The sequence below is a fragment of the Schistocerca serialis genome, chromosome 11 (assembly GCF_023864345.2).
Source record: "Schistocerca serialis cubense isolate TAMUIC-IGC-003099 chromosome 11, iqSchSeri2.2, whole genome shotgun sequence".
Taxonomy (NCBI): domain Eukaryota; kingdom Metazoa; phylum Arthropoda; class Insecta; order Orthoptera; family Acrididae; genus Schistocerca; species Schistocerca serialis.
Window position 1 is genome coordinate 170991361 of NC_064648.1, and position 22998 is coordinate 171014358.

General features: G+C 45.0%; 1 protein-coding gene across 1 annotated transcript in view; it reads right to left on the reverse strand.

Annotated features, from left to right (window-relative positions):
* LOC126427370 (5'-AMP-activated protein kinase subunit gamma-1-like) overlaps positions 1-22998 on the reverse strand; it is a 632906-nt gene that overhangs the window by 488458 nt on the left and 121450 nt on the right. The window contains exon 4 of the mRNA XM_050089719.1: positions 11035-11074. Within this exon, the coding sequence (XP_049945676.1) occupies positions 11035-11074 (40 nt within the window). The remainder of the gene's footprint in view (positions 1-11034; positions 11075-22998) is intronic.

The window sequence follows — 22998 nt, forward strand, 5'->3', positions numbered from 1 at the left end:
GAGGATGATGGAATGTAGTCGAATTAAGTCGGGTGATGCTGAGGGAATTAGATTAGGAAATGACACACTTAAAGTAGTAAAGGAGTTTTGCTATTTGGGGAGCAAAATGGCTGATGATGGTCGAAGTAGATATAAAATGTAGACGCAGAGGCAAGGAAAGCGTTTCTGAAGAAGAGAAATTTGTTAACATCGAGTATTGATGTAGTCAGGAAGTCGTTTCTGAAAGTATTTGTATGGAGTGTAGCCATGTATGGAAGTGTAACGTGGGCGATAAATGGTTTAGACAAGAAGAGAATAGAAGCTTTCGAAATGTGGTGCTACAGAAGAATGCTGAAGATTACATGGGTAGATCAGATAACTAATGAGGAGGTGTTGAATAGGATTAGGGAGAAGAGGAGTTTGTGGCACAACTTGACTAGAAGAAGGGATCAGTTGGTAGGTCATGTTCAGAGGCATCAAGGGATCACCAATTTAGTATTGGAGGGCAGCGTGGAGGGTAAAAATCGTAGAGGGAGACCAAGAGATGGATACACTAAGCAGATTCAGAAGGATGTAGGTTGCAGTAGGTACTGGGAGATGAAGAAGCTTGCACAGGATAGAGTAGCATGGAGAGCTGCATCAAACCAGTCTCAGAACTGAAGACCACAACAACAATAGAAAAAAACGTAGAACTTAATTAACAATTCATGCATAGTTTATACTATAAAATAGAAAGCAGCTAATTTGCAGCCTTTGTCTACACAATATGCCTTTACCTCCTTGTAGCCCTTCTAAACGCTCAAATCAACACGAAATACTTTTCACCCTGTAGCACTGACTATTGGTAACGCCCATATAATGGTGTGATTCCCGAGTGCAGCATCATTTACGAGCAGAGTTTCAAAAAAAAATTAGACTCGATGGGAATTGTGATTTTTATTTTGCAGTAGCAAACCACTTTATCACTTTTCGAGAACATCGAACACTGAACGGGTTAACTTCTCCTTTATGTTCCTACCTAATTTAATATTTTGATTCTATGTATCTTGAAAGTGAGTGAGTCACAATCTATTTTTTTTTTTTTTTTTTTGATTCGACTTCTACGTTTATTACTGGAAGAAATCGAAATAAAAAACCGGCTATCGGTTATTTCAGAAACCGGCTATTTCGAGGGGTTTTAACACTCAGGTTAAACTGACGTCGAAGAAGGAAAAAAAAAAAAGATATGGCCGAAAAGCGGTTGTTTTCGCGACAACCGTCATCCTTACGTATGAGCACCCGCTTATCTTCGGGTTTGCTTGCGTGAGGAAACGGAAAGGCCAGCGCGGCATCGAACGGGAATGAGAGAAATAATCGGTGCCAACCTATGTTCGGATATAGAACTGGGGATATAGCATCACTGTTCCTCATGACGTACAGCGTATTTCTAGGGTCACCTTAAACCCGGGATATCCCGGTTATGCACTCTTAACACTCTAAGCCAGAGGCTAGTGTACGAGCAATGTAAGACCTGAAGACCTGCATTCCTATAAATCAAATTTTTTTTTTTTTTACAATGGGCCATCGTTCTGTTACCTTGCTACGATTTTTCCATTTTTATTGGCAATTATGGTTTTCAGTACTGACGTTTGTCAAAGCATCTATGACGTTCGATAAACCTGCGATAATTTTCCTTCCGGAGTAGCAGAATAAACTTCATCACAGACAGCACGGTGAAGTGTACGAGTGAGGTGTAGTACACGGCAGAACGGGTGACACACACGGTTTATCCGCCGGGGAGAAATACACTACTGGCCATTAAAATTCCTACATCACGAACATGACGTGCTACAGACGCGAGATTTAACCGACAGGAAGAAGACGCTGTGATATGCAAATGATTAGCTTTTCAGAGCATTCACGCAAGGTTGGCACCGGTGGCGACACCTACGACGTGCTGACACGAGGAAAGTTTCCAACCGATTTCTCATACACAAACAGCAGTTGACCGGTGTTGCCTGGTAAAACGCTGTTGTGATGCCTCCTGTAAGGAGGAGAAATGCGTACCATCACGTTTCCGACTTTGATAAAAGTCGGATGGTAGCCTATCGCGACTGCGGTTTATCGTATCGCGACATTGCTGCTCGCGTTGGTCGAGATCCAATGACTGTTAGCAGAATATGGAATCGGTGGGTTCAGGAGGGTAATACGGAACGCCGTGCTGGATCCCAACGGCCTCGTATCACTAGCAGTCGAGAGGACAGGCATCTTATCCGCACGGCTGTAACGGATCGTGCAGCCACGTCTCGATCCCTGAGTCGACAGATGGGGACGTTTGCAAGACAACAACCATCTGCACGAACAGTTCGACGACGTTTGCAGCAGCACGGACTACCAGCTCGGCGACCGTGGCTGCGGTTACCCTTGACGCTGCATCACAGACAGGAGCGCCTGCGATGGTGTACTCGACCTGAGGCCACGAATGGCAAAACGTCATTTTTTCGGATGAATCCAGGTTCTGTTTACAGCATCACGATGGTCGCATCCTTGTTTGGCGACATCGCGGTGAACGCACATTGGAAGCGTGTATTCGTCATCGCCATACTGGCGTATCAGCCGGCATGATGGTATGGGGTGCCATTGGTTCCACGTCTCAGTCACCTCTTGTTCGCATTGACGGCACTTTGAACAGTGGACGTTACATTTCAGCTGTGTTACGACCCGTGGCTCTACCCTCCATTGGATCCCTGCGAAACCCTACATTTCAGCCGGATAATGCACGACCGCATGTTGCAGGTCCTGTAAGGGCCTTTCTGGATACAGAAAATGTTCGACTGCTGCCCTGGCCAGCACATTCTCCAGATCTCTCACCAATTGAAAACGTCTGGTCATTGATGGCCGAGCAACTGGCTCGTCACAATACGCCAGTCACTACTCTTGATGAACTGTGGTATCGTGTTGAAGCTGCATGGGCAGCTGTACCTGTACACGCCATCCAAGCTCTGTGTGACTCAATGCCCAGGCGTATCGAGGCCGTTATTACGGCCAGAGGTGGTCGTTCTGGGTACTGATTTCTCAGGATCTGTGCACGCAAATTGCCTGAAAAGGTAGTCACATGTCAGCTCTAGTATAATATATTTGTCCAATGAATACCCGTTTATCACCAGCATTTCTTCTTGGTGTAGCAGTTTTAATGGGCAGTAGTGTAGGAACCGTTCTGTTCTGCCGTGCATCCGCGCATGCGCAGTAGAGGAGACTTGCGCAGAACGCATCATTTCCAGCGGGTTCTCTGCCTATTTTTTTCGGCTGTGGTCGCGGAATGGGGAGCTGTTCACGATTGTTTAGCGCGAGGTACCCTACACATATTCCACTGAGTAATTTTTTATAAACGTGGTAATAAAACAAACGAAAATTCTCTTTTCTGTATTCCGATCGAGAGAAGCCCTATATCCAACGGTAGCTTCTGATGGCAGAAACGGACAGAAGAAATCTGGCCAGGTGCCATTACGTCTTGCCCGCTGAGGGCTCTGTTACGAACTTAATTACGTACGGGGTGACAATTAGCCAACTACATGAAATAAAATCGTCGTAGCTTCTGACGTTCGAACGGTGCGGTTGGCCGCGGGGCATGATGGGAATTAGCAGTAACTCTTTTCTAAAAAAGCGTTTGAGGGTACTCCGACATTGGATATAATGCAGCGAAAACTACTTTTAACTGAAGCATGGGATACCACCCGTCTGCTTTTAGCCACAACGTCATCAACATGTCAAAAAAAAAAAAAAAAAAAAAAAAAAAAAAAATGGTATCTGACTCTTCAGTTGACTTTACGCACAGAAACCATTTCTTATTTTCTGGAACCACCTGAAGATTACAGAGATACTCTAGCCCAAGGGTGTGCAGTGTTTGTGCCTTGTTTATTTCTTTCTACGCCTAAACTTCCTACTTCTTTGCAAATTCTGCAGCCAAGTTTTTTGCTTGAAGCGATCAACCAGTCATTTTTCTCACAAAATGTGATTTCTTGTTCCGAAGTCCAACATTCTGGCCGATCATTTAATTTTCTACCATGCATGCGTTTGTTCACTGCATTTTCACATGTAGATTCAGTGCTCAGGTTTACAGTTTCACTTTCGTCATCCACTGATGTTGAACTTCCTGGCTTTTCACTGACACACGAATTATTGACAGTTTTTGTTTTTTTTAGATGCAGGAGAACAAGTAAAACAGTTTGTTAGTTTCCCGCTCATCTCTCACCTCTAACTTGACTTACGTTGCAACGAAAGACAGGAGACACTGTAAAACTTCGCACAACCGACAACAATGGAACAGCAAACACAAACTAATAAAGAACAACAAAACAAAGATGGCAATGAATCGCGAAGTATGGTAGTGGCGAGACCGTAGAGACACCTATCGGTAGCTCGGCGTCTGAGCGTACGCACATCCGTTTAGCACTACCATCGCCTACTATTAGCATGCAAGGGCACTACACGCTTGTCGAACCGGCTGCCAGCGAGTCGGTTGTCGAGAACGCTTGCCGCAGCTCGAAATGCTCGAAACACTCAATGACATCGCTTTTCCCCACCAATAACTGCACTGCTGTCGTTCGTATTGCAATTACCAACACCAAAAAATGAAATAAAAAATTTACGTCCGATAAATAAATATCTGGCACTCTTCCAAGTTCTCAACATCGTTAAAAAATTACTTTGTCCACGGAAAAGTGTAGGGGTACGCATCCCACGGCGTTCCCCCAGAAAAACAGCAATGGGAATTAGTACGCAGACGCATAGTTTGGTTTAGCGACGAAGCCCACTTTCAGTTGGACTGATTCGTCAGTAAGCAGTTCCTTGCGGCCCGTTCCCTGGCAAAAATTTTCGCGTAACCTGGGGATTACGCAGGGCGCAGATGAATTTACTGCCAGCCGTAAACAAGGGCGGGCGCTACTTCACGCTTGACGTGTTTACAGCACGTACGTAACGCCCTGCCACGTGCTTCAGAGAAAAGGCCTCTCTCTCTCTCTCTCTCTCTCTCTCTCTCCCTCCGTACATTCCTTGTCACAGTTTAGCACCGCTGTGACAAAATCGGAAAAAGGAATTGTTGTAGGAGAGACTAATCCTGCATACGAAACAGTCGAAATAACTTTCAGTGTTAGGCGTAGAGGAAAGAGCGAGTATGTGGAAAGAGTACAGCGAGGGCGAGGAGATGTCTGACAGCATCATTGGGAACCAAGTGAGAAAGGCCACTGCTGGTGCACAAAAAAAAGGCGAATAGGCTCCTCTTTAATAGACTGACAGAAAAGTGGCGACCCCTCCTCACAAAAATTTTGGCATGCAAACGTATTCGCGCTTTTCTGGGCTGAAAGAGAGTAGCAGAGAGACAGTGATGTTGGCACTGAGCGAGGTGGCGCAGTGTCTAGCACATTCGTCTCGCATTCGGGAGGATCACCGTTCAAACCCACATGGCCATCCAGGTTTACGTTTACTGTGGTTTCCCTAGATTGCTTCAGAAAAATGCCGGGATGGTTCCTTCGAAAGGAAACGGCCGACTTCCTTTCCCATCCCTCCCTAACCGGATGGGAGCAATGACCTCGCTGTTTGGTTGCCTCCCCCAAATTTGCTCCCGCCCGCCCCCCCCCCCCTCCCCCCGCATCAAAAACGACAGTGGAAGAGAGGAGGCACTGATGGTAAAAGAGAGGAAGTGGCAAGTGAGAGAGAAAGATGTATGGATGAAGACGATAGCAGTGGGCTCCTAACAGAGAGAGGAGATATTGCAGATGAAACAGGGAGGTAGGTGGCGACTTTACATAAGCTTGGAGGAGGGGATGGGTGGCAGGATCCACCCCTAAACCGTTTTATATTCCTGGCTCTGGTCGCCAGTATTTTATTTTGCCAGAAGCTCGCCGTCAGGTAGCATATGGTACAAACGTTGAGTGAGGTACAAGTGACAGAAGGTACAGTATGTACCAGCCCAAATGGAGAGTCCCCCAAATTTATTGGACTTGCTTCTGATTGGTCGGCACGTTAGGATGCTAGCTATCAAAATGTTTAACTTCTCTTATTCATTATTTATAAGGTTCTCATTTTATTTAACGCGGTTTTTAGAATGGCAGTCTCTCATGGTTACCCTACGATTCTATCGTTCTTGTTTATTAAATTTCACGAGTTTTGAGAAACGTAAGGGTAACGGTATTGCAATCCAAGTGCTTGGGACACCTCCGGGTCACCTGGGCGGCCAAGTACTTCGGCTGCGCGAGTCACTCTGTCTCGGGTGTTCTGAAGGGCCGGACCTCACTATCGTGTGTTACTTGGATTTGAATATGTAATAGTCACTCTGTCTCGGGTGTTCTGAAAGGCCGGGCACGTACCTCACTATCGTGTGTTACTTGGATATGAATATGTAATAGTCACTCTGTCTCGGGTGTTCTGAAGGGCCGGCCATGTACCTCACTATCGTGTGTTACTCGGATATGAATATGTAATAGTCACTCTGTCTCGGGTGTTCTGAAGGGCCGGGCATGTACCTCAGTATCGTGTGTTACTTGGATATGAATATGTAATAGTCACTCTGTCTCGGGTGTTCTGAAGGGCCGGGCACGTACCTCAGTATCGTGTGTTACTTGGATATGAATATGTAATAGTCACTCTGTCTCGGGTGTTCTGAAAGGCCGGGCACGTACCTCAGTATCGTGTGTTACTTGGATATGAATATGTAATAGTCACTCTGTCTCGGGCGTTCTGAAGGGCCGGGCATGTACCTCACTATCGTGTGTTACTTGGATATGAATATGTAATAGTCACTCTGTCTCGGGTGTTCTGAAGGGCCGGGCACGTACCTCAGTATCGTGTGTTACTTGGATATGAATATGTAATAGTCACTCTGTCTCGGGTGTTCTGAAGGGCCGTGCATGTACCTCAGTATCGTGTGTTACTTAGATATGAATATGTAATAGTCACTCTGTCTCGGGTGTTCTGAAGGGCCGGGCATGTACCTCACTATCGTGTGTTACTTGGATATGAATATGTAATAGTCACTCTGTCTCGGGTGTTCTGAAGGGCCGGCCATGTGCCTCACTATCGTGAGTTACTTGGATTTGAATATGTAATAGTCACTCTGTCTCGGGTGTTCTGAAAGGCCGGGCACGTACCTCAGTATCGTGTGTTACTTGGATATGAATATGTAATAGTCACTCTGTCTCGGGTGTTCTGAAGGGCCGGGCATGTACCTCACTATTGTGTGTTACTTGGATATGAATATGTAATACTCACTCTGTCTCGGGTGTTCTGAAGGGCCGGGCATGTACCTCACTATTGTGTGTTACTTGGATATGAATATGTAATAGTCACTCTGTCTCGGGTGTTCTGAAGGGCCGGCCATGTGCCTCACTATCGTGAGTTACTTGGATATGAATATGTAATAGTCACTCTGTCTCGGGTGTACTGAAGGGCCGGGCATGTACCTCACTATCGTGTGTTACTTGGATATGAATATGTAATAGTCACTCTGTCTCGGGTGTTCTGAAGGGCCGGGCATGTACCTCACTATTGTGTGTTACTTGGATATGAATATGTAATACTCACTCTGTCTCGGGTGTTCTGAAGGGCCGGGCATGTACCTCACTATTGTGTGTTACTTGGATATGAATATGTAATAGTCACTCTGTCTCGGGTGTTCTGAAGGGCCGGCCATGTGCCTCACTATCGTGAGTTACTTGGATATGAATATGTAATAGTCACTCTGTCTCGGGTGTACTGAAGGGCCGGGCATGTACCTCACTATCGTGTGTTACTTAGATATGAATATGTAATAGTCACTCTGTCTCGGGTGTTCTGAAGGGCCGGCCATGTGCCTCACTATCGTGAGTTACTTGGATATGAATATGTAATAGTCACTCTGTCTCGGGTGTACTGAAGGGCCGGGCATGTACCTCACTATCGTGTGTTACTTAGATATGAATATGTAACAGTCACTCTGTCTCGGGTGTACTGAAGGGCCGGGCATGTACCTCACTATCGTGTGTTACTTGGATATGAATATGTAATACTCACTCTGTCTCGGGTGTTCTGAAGGGCCGGGCATGTACCTCACTATTGTGTGTTACTTGGATATGAATATGTAATAGTCACTCTGTCTCGGGTGTTCTGGAGGGCCGGCCATGTACCTCACTATCGTGAGTTACTTGGATATGAAAATGTAATACTCACTCTGTCTCGGGTGTTCTTTAGGGTCGGACATGTTGTGCTATGTATCGGGTGTAATCTTAGTTGTCAATATGTAATACTCACTTTGTCTAGTCCGCATCGGAGAGCCGGACATGTGTATCATGTTTCGGAAGTTGGAGGGAAAAGTTACCACACGTATAATTAAGAAAGCTATGTCGAGTGTTGTAAAAGACAGTGTAAATATTTGAATAATAAACAAACAGGATACCTTAATGCGAAGTGTCGTCTACTATCTTTGTCAGTACTACAGACCTTGCTCTCTGTAGATAGAGAGACTAACCTGGACAAGTGACTTCCCGCAAAAAGCAGAATCAAAGGTTCAAATTGGCAGCGTAGTGCTGTATTCTGCGCTGGCGACACAACTTTCGAAGAAGACAGGTTGGTGGAAAGAACGGTCAGAGACTCTTATTCAATCTCTCCAGATCCCTCCAACTTCCATATCTGACTTCCGAAGGGGCACAATTTGTAACCGGCAAACGTTAACGTCAGAAAATTTGCCCACTTTCCCCCATCCTCTACAAGCAAGTCAGTATAGGGGTCAAAATTCAAACTACTCCAAGCACGTGTGTGAAAAGGTGGAAGTGGTAGCTGAAGAGAAAGACAGCAGACTGTACGTGAAGAAGAAAGTGAAAGTGGAAATAGAAGAGAAAGAGAATGAGACAAAGACAAGGGCATTGTGAGAGAAAAGACGGTGAAAGTCGTAAGGGGCACAGAGGTGAAGTACGGCGAGACAAAGAGTTGAAACAGACAGATGGAGAGTCTAACAGGAGAATGTGCCAATTGAGGAACAAAAAAAGAGAGAGAGAGAGAGTGAGAGAGAGAGAGTGAGAGAGAGAGAGTGAGAGAGAGAGAGAGAGTGAGAGAGAGAGAGAGAGAGAGTGAGAGAGAACATGGAAAGAGGTCGTCGGTACAGCGCATGGTCTACAGGGCCTGTGGGCGACAAGAAGACGAAGAAGAAGGAGGAGGAGGGCAAGGAGGAGGAGGGCAAGGAGGAGGAGGGCAAGGAGGAGGAGGGCAAGGAGGAGGAGGGCAAGGAGGAGGAGGGCAAGGAGGAGGAGGGCAAGGAGGAGGAGGGCAAGGAGGAGGAGGGCAAGGAGGAGGAGGAGGGCAAGGAGGAGGAGGAGGGCAAGGAGGAGGAGGAGGGCAAGGAGGAGGAGGAGGGCAAGGAGGAGGAGGGCAAGGAGGAGGAGGAGGGCAAGGAGGAGGAGGGCAAGGAGGAGGAGGGCAAGGAGGAGGAGGGCAAGGAGGAGGAGGGCAAGGAGGAGGAGGATACGGAGGAGGAGGATACGGAGAAGGAGAAGGAGAATAAGGAGAAGAAGAATATACAACATTATTTAATGTGTGGGCTATGTTATTGGAATTTTCTTTCTGTGCCAAACAGTTTTCAAACTGTTAAAACGACCTGGAGAAGAGACGGCAGCTGCTGAGAACAACGAAGTCAAATCAAGGCGTCGTTCTGCGGCAACGTTTCAACAAGTCTGTACATGTCATCTTCAGGTGAAGACAAATAGGAAATGTGCCGAAACAATGTCGCAGGACGACGCCTTGGCTCGGCTGATAACCCGTCAAGATTTTACCATCGAGATTCGCTGTGTAATTCGCAAACAACAACAAAGGCAGATAAAAGTAAACCACATCGGACGATGGCTGGAACTTCGAAACCGGTAATCAATTTTAATAGAGTAGAAGGTAACCGATACCACTCAGCTTCCACTATTCGATCACAAGTATCCTCTTTGTTCTAATCGACCTTATTTCGCAGTACTTCGTGTTTATTACTTACGAATCTGTTCAACATAGCTGTCTTCTACACGGAATCGTATCTACAGAAGACTTGTACTTCTGTCTCTACATCCATAACTGTTAAATATCGATTGTACGCAAAAAACATTTTTTAGTGATACGTGACCTCGGTGGGTGTTAAAGTAGCCTCACCACTTATCTGAAATATTTCGGTTTTAGCTGTTCCTGCACGGGTACTTCCCTTGTCAGTCAGAAAAATGAGGTATTTTTTACCACGGTTTAACGCCTGTAACAACCGACTTTCAAACCCATTCTGAACTTCTTTGGTCAGAAAAGTACAAGTCCAGAAATAATGAGATAGTGTGACACACTTACAGGGAACAGTGACAATTTTATTTAAGCAGAAGTTTATACATGTATCATGTACTAACATAAATAACTTTCAGGCTGGAAACCTAACTCAGCCTCGAAAGTAGACATTCGCACAAATGATGTAGATCACATCAATTTCCTAACCACTAGGAAAAAAATTCGCCATTATCTACGGCCAAAGATACATACTCCATTAAAGAATTGCACCTCTTAACATTACAATAAATGCACCAGAATAAAGTGGTACCTCACACATCTCGTACAGCATGCCTGAAATGTTACGGTACGCGGAACACGCATTCGATAATTACAACTGTTCCCCGAAACGCTTTCCGCAGGTAAAAAATAAATGATAAACTTGTTCCTCGCAGCAGCAGCAGCAGCAGCAGCAGCGAATATTATAAAATGACGAATAAAACCATGATGGCGCATCTGTTAATCATAGTTAACATGTGGATCAAGGACAGTGAAAATAGAGTACCCCACTAGTATCTTGAGTTCTGCAAGGATCACACCAGTGAGGAATATAAAACGCATTCAATTAGGAAAATCCGTACGGCAGTAGTGACGAGCACGTCGACGACGCGCACCCTGGTCGCTTAGCAGCGACAGGTGTCTCACAGGACAGAGCAGTGGGGGAGAGACGCACGGGTCGCACCCCGGTCAATGACGCCACGGGGCAGTCAATACTAGAGGCTAAGGCTAGCAGGGTTTGTAATTGTAGTTTGTAGTTGTACTCACTCTGCGCGGCGACCTGGTGGTGGTGGTGAGCGGCCGCCCTCTGCAACAAAAGAACGAGTTGTTGTAACAAAGTTGCCTTGACTTTACATATATATTTTTCACTGGGCACTACAACTCAGACAACAGCAATATAGGCTACGGACCTCTTCAATCACACTTCCAGACTGTAAATTACTTCATATCTACCTCTTTTAGCTTCCCCTCTCACTTTCTTTCACAATAAAATTCAATTAATCTGTGTCTGACAACTTTATCAATTCACTGGAAATCACTATCGTCCATCCACCTAGTCTTCATTCACTGTCCCATTACTCAAATGACCAATTTCATCATTCCAACCATTCATTCACCAAGTCCTTCGCCCACTCACCAAGTCCTTCGCCCACTCACCAAGTCCTTCGCCCACTCACCAAGTCCTTCGCCCACTCACCAAGTCCTTCGCCCACTCACCAAGTCCTTCGCCCACTCACCAAGTCCTTCGCCCACTCACCAAGTCCTTCGCCCACTCACCAAGTCCTTCGCCCACCCACCAAGTCCTTCGCCCACCCACCAAGTCCTTCGCCCACCCACCAAGTCCTTCGCCCACCCACCAAGTCCTTCGCCCACCCACCAAGTCCTTCGCCCACCCACCAAGTCCTTCGCCCACCCACCAAGTCCTTCGCCCACCCACCAAGTCCTTTGCCCATTCACTCATTCATTGCCTCATCCACCCACCCACCTAATCCATCCAATCATTTCTTCATTGGCTATTTCACTATTCCATTATTCATTACCTCACCCACCCTCCCATCCATTGTATCTACCGATACTCTTCCTCATCCCCTAATTCTTTGCCCCGTTCATTGAATTACTGAATATCTAATCCACACTCGTACTCAATTATTGATTCATTCCAATCTCATCCACACTTTTCTTTTATTCAGTCAATCTCATTCATTACAGAACCACTATGGACTTCTTACAAGGCTGATACCTGCACACTTAACTGAGTGTGTATCCTCAAAAGAAGTTTCAGTAAAACCAGGCGATACTGCCATACCTACATATTGTTTAATCCTTACATTATAGACGCCATCATACAAGCAGAACATTGTTCAGCAATATCGTTTCAAAAACTATTGATGTACCAGTATTTGTACTATTCATCACCTTTTCCTGCAATAACCTCAAAAAATCGTAATTTTTGCCAGTAAGGAGAAATGACATAATCTGTTATAGGCTAGTATGTGCTGTATCCGTATTTATGCAAGATTTTTTTTTAGTTTTCTTTTAATACTGACATTGCACAGTTGCCATTTGTAGTTTCTATTTTCCTGATTTACATTCCACGTTTCTCGACCTGTTACTGCCTTCTGTCAACAACGATGCGAGGTTCCACATCGACAGTTTTGCAGTATGCAATAATGGCCACTTGCAAATGGAGCTGTGACCAAGAAGCTAATGGCAACAGACGAAATATGAAGAAACAAATACAACAAAGGGTGGAGCTGTGGAAGCTATATTGCAAAAGAAATACCTTATCAGCTAAGGATCAGCAAACAGAATTTTCCTTCGAAAATGAAGCAACTTATTTCTTCATGATGCATAGCCTACCACGTACGCACTTAAACAGTGTCATGATGAACGGTGTGGGCACTAAAAGTAAATAAATATTTCATTAATTCTTTCTCCTTTGCATTCACCCATTCCTGCACTATTTGCCACTCACTCACTCTTTCATGACACACACATTTCCTCTCTGTGTGGCTTACATTATGCAGCAGCATGCGCACTCCCGACAGTTCCAGCGACCTGGAGTCCAGCGAGCGGCTGCGCGGCTTGTGGAAGGGGCTTCCAGCGTCGTCCTTGCCTCTGGAGCCGACGCCCTTGATCCAGCGGAAGTAGCTCGCCATACTTCTAGGAGCACACACACTCTTTCTCTCACTACACTCCTCCTCTAACACGGGCCACACCACCGCAATTTGACTGCGGGTGCTCCTCAAATCTTTGACCTCAACTCACTCGCCAACCACTTGAATGGTAAGAAAGGGGCGCACCAGAATGATAAATGTTCACCAACAGTGGATTGCACTCCACCCCAGAAAATTCATGCCTCAACTACGAAACGGGACGAACTCAGTAACTCGTCTACCAGTCTGGTGTGTTTATAACGGACGCGACCACAATGCCGTAAGACTCCTGCGAAACATCCTTCACGGTTCCAGGAGGATCAAACCGTTACGCCGCAGCCGGTATGGAAAAATAGTGCAGACGGCCAGGCAAATCGTTCCTAGAACATTTGGCCAGCTGCAAAGTTCAAGGAAGCTCGGCACGATAACAGAGTGTAGTTGACAACTACGTAGACAAAAACAGGTTCAGTCACTGCAATGCAAGGCCACCCTTGTTTGGGGTGTGGCTTTATTGAAGTCTGCCTCGGCCAATTTAATAAGCGATCACCCAATGTTAAGGAACAAGAGTCTTCACGACTGCAGCTAAATAATATACTAGTCTATGTTTACATTCTTGAGCACCAACTCGGATTAAGGCAATACCGAACAACAACAGTACACGCTGGATCCAGGAAGGAAAGCCACCACGAGATGTGGTCCCAGCTCATACTGGAACTTAATCAGACGAGAACGCAACCAAACCTGTTACTCACTCACTGAGCTTGGTGTCATTATACGGAGCCCTGGAGGGTAAGACTGGTGAAAAAGACATACTCGTGGACACAATTACACAGACCATGAGCCCAGCAAGCTCTGGACTCAGTCTCGAGGTTCGATGGAGTATCACTGCGATATGCCTCGGTCGTCAATACTACAGGTCCTTGTCTTTACTATGGCACTTTTATTCACAACGTCAGGTACAAAATCCACCAGACTTAAGAGGTTACAACCGACATTTCCTCTGCTCCACCAACATAGTGTGTCACGGATGAGCACACTACGGCAACGCTCAGACGCTGTGAGGGCAAACGCAGGTTGTATTCTGCAAGTTTTCCCCACTGCAGCGTTTCAGGACTGGAGCGTGGCGAGACAGAAGAAGTGATGGTGGACGCACAATGATGAAGAGGCTGTTCTCAGTTCATGTTTGCTATACGGATGTAGAGAAAGTCGAGCAGCAGTCGAGACAGGCTGCAACAGGAAGAAACCATCATTCAGTCGGCTGACACCCTGTCGCAAGTAAGATGTAATCTCAAAGCAGTGAAATACATCCCGCGGAGCCATCTGTGCCGCAGACAAGAACGCGTCTCTTGGCAGATTCAGAGAACACTGTCATACAAATTTCCACGTATTTACACAGCGCAATAATAGTAAAATAGAGTAAATCGAAGAGTAAATGAACCAATGACGTATGAATAAATGAAGTGATGCAGTAGTGAGTCAATAACGAACTGATGAGGTAGTGAGTGAATGAATGAATAAATTGGACGAAATAGATGAACTACTGACTGAGCGAGTCAAAAAGTAGCAGCTGAGAGAGAGGGGTGGGGGGTGGGAGGGAGGTAGGTACAGATCGATAGATCGAACGATAAATAGATCCATCCATAGATCGACGTATCCGCCTATCAATCGACCCATTGACGTATACATATATACCGATCGGCTTATCGATGTGTAGATTGATCGATAGATAGATACATCGGTCGATAGATAGATACATCGGTCGATAGATAGATACATCGGTCGATAGATAGATACATCGGTCGATAGATAGATACATCGGTCGATAGATAGATACATCGGTCGATAGATAGATACATCGGTCGATAGATAGATACATCGGTCAATAGATAGATACATCGGTCAATAGATAGATACATCGGTCAATAGATAGATACATCGGTCAATAGATAGATACATCGGTCAATAGATAGATACATCGGTCAATAGATAGATACATCGGTCAATAGATAGATACATCGGTCAATAGATAGATACATCGGTCAATAGATAGATACATCGGTCAATAGATAGATACATCGGTCAATAGATAGATACATCGGTCAATAGATAGGAATATAGACCGATTGATTGATGGATATATAGATTGATAGGTACTCCGATCGTAATATCGATCGATAGATTGATCGAAATTCCGATCGATGGACTGATCGTAATATCGGCCGTTAGTTCGGAAGATTGAGAGATTAACCGATAGATCGGAAGATCGATGGGTCAACCCACATGTCGGAAGATCGATAGGTCGCCAGTATTTCGGAATATCGATACAGTGACCGACATACCGGATAATCGCTATCTCGACCGATATATCGGAAGACCTGTAGCTCGGAAGATCGATAGATTGATTGACAGTCAGGAAGATCGAGATCGATAGATAGATAGAGACAGCACTCTTCTTACCACGGAATTATTTGTCATGCCTTGGTATTGTGCGACATATTTTTTCTCTCCCCACCAACATTAACTATGTTCTTACGCAATGAGAAGCATCGGCAAAAAATCAGCGAATTTCAAGAGTCTGTGGAGAAATCTTCTGAGCAGCGCAAAGAGCTAAGTCGAAACTTGTGTACCAACCAATTTGATGTGTCCGTTCCATTTACATGTTCATTTAATACTTTCATTGACGCAATTACTTACATATTTTCACCAACTGCAACATGGTCGCGTATACAAACAGTGATAGAATACTGTCAAATGTTTTTTATTCCAGTCTTTGATCACAATATGAATTCTTTAGATGACCGGCTTCAGTCCGTAATTACCATCCTCAGATCTTTTTTACACCATGGACATGGACACTTTGGGACACGGTGTAAAAAAAATATGAGGATGCTCATTACGGATTGAAACTGGTCATCGTCTGAAGAATTCATATTGTGATCAAAGACTGGAATAAAACACATTTGACTTACATATTTTATACTCGTAGCCAGCATCGGCCACCTTTCTCCATCATCAGAACATGCACCAGGATTGCTTCCGAGTAATTCTTTCTTAGCGAATGCTGATACTGTTGCTGTTTCAGTTGTACAACTGTGGCCAGTAACAGTTTACACCACCTGTAAGTATGGTTTGTACGCTGTGGAAAATTCATTGAAGAATCTTTCTTACTTATGAAGGAAAGTGAACTTATAGCAACAAATGCAGCCAATAGTAAGTGAATGATGAAATTTCACACGTAAAGCAATTTATTTTGTTATATTTTTGAGCTTCTACTGCTAAGAGAGTGAATCCCGAACCCTTCCTAGTCATGCTGACGAAGTCTTATGAATTTATTTGTGAAAGTATAGACAGTGGAAATTAAAACGTCCTTTGGTGCCTCTCCTGCTCCAAGTCGGCCCGTTTGATGTCCTACCTATCTTAAGTAATAAAAGGACGTTTGCCTACAGTTTCTTTCGAATTGTTACCTAATAATTGTACCGCGTCACGCCTAATTCAGTACCTAAAGCACTGAAGCAGAAGTGGGCGAGTTAAACATCTGAACTGAAACCGCCGTACGTCTCCGGACATGGGTTCTTATTCGGAATATACGTATTCATCACTCCACTCTCCAGGTCCCAGAAACTTGTAACGAGAATTTCCCAAGACCCTGCGTAAGAGGAAAAGGACTTCCAACGAAGGGTGGTGCGTTTCGTCACAGGATTGTATAGTTGGGGAGGGGGAGGGGGAGACGGAGAGAAAGCGTTACAGATACAGATACACACACACACACACAGACACACACACACACACACACACACACACACACACACACACACACACACACACACAAACAAACAAACAAACAAACAAACAAACTCCAGTAGCACATGCTGTAAGACAGGCCTCGTGCATCATACGGAGATGTCTACTGTTCGAGATTGTACGAGCTAGAAGACTCGGGCAATGTATCACTTCCTCCCACATAAGCGTTGTGAAATGACAACGACAAAATCAGAGATATTACAGCTAGTGTGGAGCAGTACGGACTACCATTATTCCGACGAGCCATTCGCGAATGGAACGGAAAAGAGTAGGAGGGGGGGGGGGATGACAATGCTATACTCACCGCTCGACCATGTAGTAGTGGTCTCGGATTTGGAAATAAAATATACAAAGACGCCGCTTCCTGCACTCTACAGATGTTCACGTGTGAAATTTTCCGTAGTTGTCCTACACAGCTTCGTACGAAAACTGGGATGTTTCCGGTAACACGCACACGACGTTCCAGATGTCCGTTTTGCCTGACCGACTTTCTACTCTCGAACCTAATTGCCTTGACTCTACTATGCGATAAGCTACAAGCTTTGTATTACTATTTTTCTATCGTCACTCTTCTGATCTCAAGCCACCACGCACGAATACTGCCTATTGGGAAAATTAAAGAGACCTTTGGAGAAAAGAGAGCCACTTGTATGAATATCAAGAGCTCAGATGGAAAACCAGTACTACGCAAAGAAGGGAAAGCAGAAAGGTGCAAGGAGTATATAGAGGGTCTATACAAGGGCGATGTACTTGAGGACGATATTATGGAAATAGAAGAGAATGTAGATGAAGATGAAATGGGGGATACGGTACTGCGTGAAGAGTTCGACAGAGCACTGAAAGACCTGAGTCGAAACAAGGACCCAGGAGCAGACAACATTCCATTGGAACTACTGACGGCCTTGGGAGAGCCAGTCCTGAGAAAACTCTACCATCTGGTGAGCAAGATGTATGAGACAGGCGAAATACCCTCAGACTTCAAGAAGAATATAATAATTCCAATCCCAAAGAAAGCAGGTGTTGACAGATGTGAAAATTACCGTACTATCAGTTTAATAAGTCACAGCTGCAAAATGCTAACACGAATTCTTTACAGACGAATGGAGAAACTGATAGAAGCAGACCTCGGGGAAGATCAGTTTGGATTCCGTAGAAATGTTGGAACACGTGAGGCAATACTAACCTTACGACTTATCTTAGAAGAAAGATTAAGAAAAGTCAAACCTACGTTTCCAGCATTTTTAGACTTAGAGAAAGCTTTTGACAATGTTGACTGGAATACTCTCTTTCAAATTTTGAAGGTCGCAGGGGTAAAATACAGGGAGCGAAAGGCTATTTACAATTTGTACAGAAACCAGATGGCAGTTTTAAGAGTCGAGGGGTATGAAAGGGAAGCAGTGGTTGGGAAGGGAGTGAGACAGGGTTGTAGCCTCTCCCCGACGTTATTGAATCTGTATATTGAGCAAGCAGTAAAGGAAACAAAAGAAAAGTTCGGAGTAGGTATTAAAATCCATGGAGAAGAAATAAAAATTTTGAGGTTCGCCGATGACATTGTGATTCTGTCAGAGACAGCAAAGGACTTGGAAGAGCAGTTGAACGGAATGGACAGTGTTTTGAAAGAAGGATATAAGATGAACATCAACGAAAGAAAAACGAGGATAATGGAATGTAGTCAAATTAAGTCGGGTGATGCCGAGGAATTAGATTAGGAAATGAGAGGCTTAAAGTAGTGGAGGAGTTTTGCTACTTGGGGAGCAAAATAACTGATGATGGTCGAAGTAGAGAAGATATAAAATGTAGACTGGCAATGGCAAGGAAAGCGTTTCTGAAGAAGAGTAATCTGTTAACATAGAGTATAGATTTAAGAGTCAGGAAGTCTTTTGTGAAAGTATTAGTATGGGGTGTAGCCATGTATGGAAGTGAAACATGGACGATAAATAGTTTGGACAAGAAGAGAATAGAAGCTTTCGAAATGTAATGCTACAGAAGAATGCTGAAGATTAGACGGGTAGATGACATAAATGATGGTGAGGTACTGAATAGAATTGGGGAGAAGAGGAGTTTGTGGCACAACTTGACTAGAAGAAGGGATCGGTTGGTAGGACACGTTCTGAGGCATCAAGGGATCACCAATTTAGTATTGGAGGGCAGCGTGGAGGGTAAAAATCGTAGAGGGAGACCAAGAGATGAATACACTAACCAGATTCAGAAGGACGTAGGCTGCAGTAGGTACTGGGAGATGAAGAAGCTTGCACAGGATAGAGTAGCATGGAGAGCTGCATCAAACCAGTCTCAGGACTGAAGACGACGACGTCAACAGGCACGAATTCCTCTCCTTTTGCAACCTTTTTACCTCAGAGGATCACTTTCACCCTACATCGTCAAATATTTGTCGGATATATTTCAGTTTCTGTGTTCTCCTAAGTTTTTGCTTTGTCCGGCTCCCTGTAGTATCACGCTACTCTTGACACACGACTTACCACCGTCAAACACGGCTAATACTCCACATTTGCGTTCTCAGAGAAGGGGGGTGGGGGGGGGGGGGGGGGAGCTAAAGCTATCGTTACGCATTGCACAACTATAAAAGTGGAAAATCCGTTTCGGCAGCGCGTAATTTTACCTGAACTGCGCGCTGCGTTAACACGGCTGCCTCCTGTGCACGTTGAGTTCCCATCGGCGGTCCGCACAAGTGACTCACGCGTGCTTCTCTTCCCGACCGGACCACACAACTCATCGCTAACACGGCCCATCAATTGACATCAATTGTTACTTGAGTTGTGACAGACGTCATTTGTTACGTTCTGCGATCTGCCGCACTCCGCGCGAAATGCGACGCAGTTCAGTCTTCGCGCACACCTCCGTGTACACCGGTGGGCGAAACTCAAGGACGTAACTGACATGTTCGACAGGTAATTGTCACAGCACAGTACAGACCGTAACTTTAACATATACACAATGACACGAACAAGAAATGACGCTTCTTCGTAAACGATAGCTGCAGTGGAGCCCAGCCTGATTAATTGTGGCACCCTGCACACCACTTAAGATGTGACATGGCTGTTAATAGGGCGTGAGATCCACATCCGTTACAGCCGTGCGGATAAGATGCCTGTCATCTCGACTGCTAGCGATACGAGGCCGTTGGGATTCAGCACGGGGTTCAGTATTACCCTCCTGAACCCACCGATTCCATATTCTGCTAACAGTCATCGGATCTCGACCGACGCGAGCAGCAATGTCGCGATACGATAAACCGCAATCGCCATAGGCTACAATCCGACCTTTATCAAAGTCGGAAACGTGATGGTACGCATTTCTCATCCTTACACGAGGCATCACAACAACGTTTCACCAGGCAACGCCGGTCAACTGCTGTTTGTGTACGAGAAATCAGTTGGAAACTTTCCTCGTGTCAGCACGTTGTAGGTGTCGCCACCGGCGCCAACCTTGTGTGAATGCTCCGAAAAGCTGATCATTTGCATGTCACAGCATCTTCTTCCCGTCTGTAGCACGTCCTCTTCGTAGTGTAGCAACTTTAATGGCCAGTAGTGTAATAAATTAAAAATAAATGTTCATGAACCCGATAAAAGTCAGTTCATAAGGTTAAGAAAACCCAATCAACAATACAATAAGAACCACCTTAATTTTTCAAGGAACTCAGAATAGAAGGACTGATCCATGAGGAAACTGTTGTTTCGATTTCAAAGGGCGTGGATTAATGCTAAGATTTTTGAATTCGAGCGGCAGCTTATTGAAAATGGATGCGGCAGTACACTGCACACCTTTTTGCACAACCAATAAGGAAGTCCGATCCACATGCAGGTTTGATTTTTGCCGAGTGTTAAACGAGTGCAAGCTGGTTATTCCTGGGAAAAAGCTAATATTCTTAACAAGAAATGACAGTAAGATTTTATATATATATATATATATATATATATATATATTAGAGAGAGAGAGAGAGAGAGAGAGAGAGAGAGAGAGAGAGAGAGAGAGAGAGAGAGGCCAATGTCAAAATACCCAGACTCGTGAACAGGGGTCGACAAGATGTTCGTGGAGCTACACCACTTATTGCCAGAACCTCGCGTTTTTTAGCCAAAAATATCCTTTTATAATGGGAAGAGCTACCCCTAAATATAATACCATACGACATAAGCAAATGAAAATAAGCAAAGTGGCCCAATTTTCATGTCCAACGATAACTCACTTCTGATACGTTCGAATAGTAAATATGGCAGCGTTAAGTCTTTGAACAAGATCCTGAACGTGGGCTTCCGACGACAGCTTACTATCTATCTGAACACCTAGAAATTTGAACTGTTCAGTTTCACTAGTCATATGGCCGTTCTGTGAAATTAAAACGTCGGGTTTTGTTGAATTGTATCCTAAACTGTAAAAACTGAGTCTTAATGTGATTTAGCGTTAGTTTATTTTCTACAAGCCATGAACTGAGGTCATGTACTGCACTATTTGAAACCGAGCCAATGTTGCACACGACAAGCTACACTACCAAGCTAGTGTGATCAGCAAACTGAAACATTTTAGAATTGCCCATAATACTACAGGGCACATCATTTATATAAATAAGGAACAGGAGTGGCCTCAACACTGATCCCTGGGGGCAGTCCACATTTGACAGTACCCCGCTCAGATCCCACATTACAGCCATTCTCTACACTGTGAATAATGACCTTTTGCTGTCTGTTGCTGAAGTAAGAAGTGAACCAATTGTGAGCTATTCCCCGTATTCCGTAATGGTCCAGCTCCTGGAGAAATATTTTGCAATTAACACAATCAAATTCTTCAGTTAAATCAAAACATACGCCCAGCGTTCGACACCTTTTGTTTAACCAATCCAGTACCTCACAGAGAAAAGAGAATATAGCATTTTCAGTTGTTAAACGACTTCTAAGTCCGAACTGTACATCTGATAGCATTCTTGACCAGCATCACCTCACCCCACCATGTCCAGTCTCAAAGGTAGCTGAAGTCGACGAGCGTTACGGTGTGTATTTAAAGGAAACCTGGTTTGGACACTCGCTGCTAGCGTCAGTCCCACGCGACCGCCACGAAATTGGAATAGACACTTTGTAAGACGTCGTGGTCTACTGACCTTCATTGCTTACATATTCCGCCCTCACAATCATATTCCACACATCAAGACGCTTCATTCGAACCTAAACTCGATAAGATAAAGTCAATATTGTATGAATTCATCTGAACGATATACAATTAACAAGTGCACACTGTGGTTCAAATACTCGAGGCTGGCGTACCCCCATACATTCCAGACACGACGGTCACAGGAGCTTTTAGTTCGGGAGAGGCAGACCGCACACCGGGAGGCCGGTCCCTTCAGAGGACGAGTCAACCTTGACCGCCCATGGAGCAGACAGCGTGTGCCCGAGTGAAAGGGGGAACGACCCCGTGTTCGGCTTAAAAGCAAAATTCCGCTACATTGTGCGGAAGCAGCCAGCCTATGCATTCTTTATATATAGCACGCAGTTTCAGAGATTTTCACAGGGAGACAGCAAACGGCAAACGCCGATGATCCAGATTTTTGGATTGGTCACCTTAAACGAAACGTCATTCTCCTGTTTTAGAAGAGCAGTGCTGATTGGCAGACGATATTCCTGACGCCTCGAGCTGAAGGAGTAGTGGAAGAGACCGAAGGATATACCCCTTCACGTCCGGCGTGGAGACGCGCCGTTCCGTTGTCGCTCTCGGAGCGAGGAACAAGTCTCTCCTCAGTACTTCACTGGGAGAGCACCTCTGTCGAGAGCGAATCGGACTGCGACACTCTGTATTGAGTCCTTGCGATTAAGCGTCATTCACTGAGGCGTAGGGAGAGTTTGATTGCCGAAGGTAAATCCAGATAGGAGGAGAGTTATCTCATTTGTCAGCAGCGAGCGGCGCAGGCAGCAGTCATCGCGGCTTACGGTGTTGTGCGCTACAGTTATTCCGAGTCCCATATTTCCTCCACAACAGTACACTTCACTGCATTTCACACGTGACAGCCTCGACCGTACCTGGCAACATTCCAAAGGATAATTATTCGAGTTGAGTAGGCGCGGCTCTCAGCCACTCTGCCAAGAGAATAACAATCTTGAACTTTGTACAGAAATTTCATTAGCGAATCCTACCCTTGAGAGGGAACTTCACATCCCGAAAAGAAGCAGGATGTAACTTGTTCAGTTCATAACTAAAAGTGCCATTGTGATTTCTCAGAATTTTTGCAAAATAAATACCAATTTTCGTTAGTTTCATGTTTTTCTTA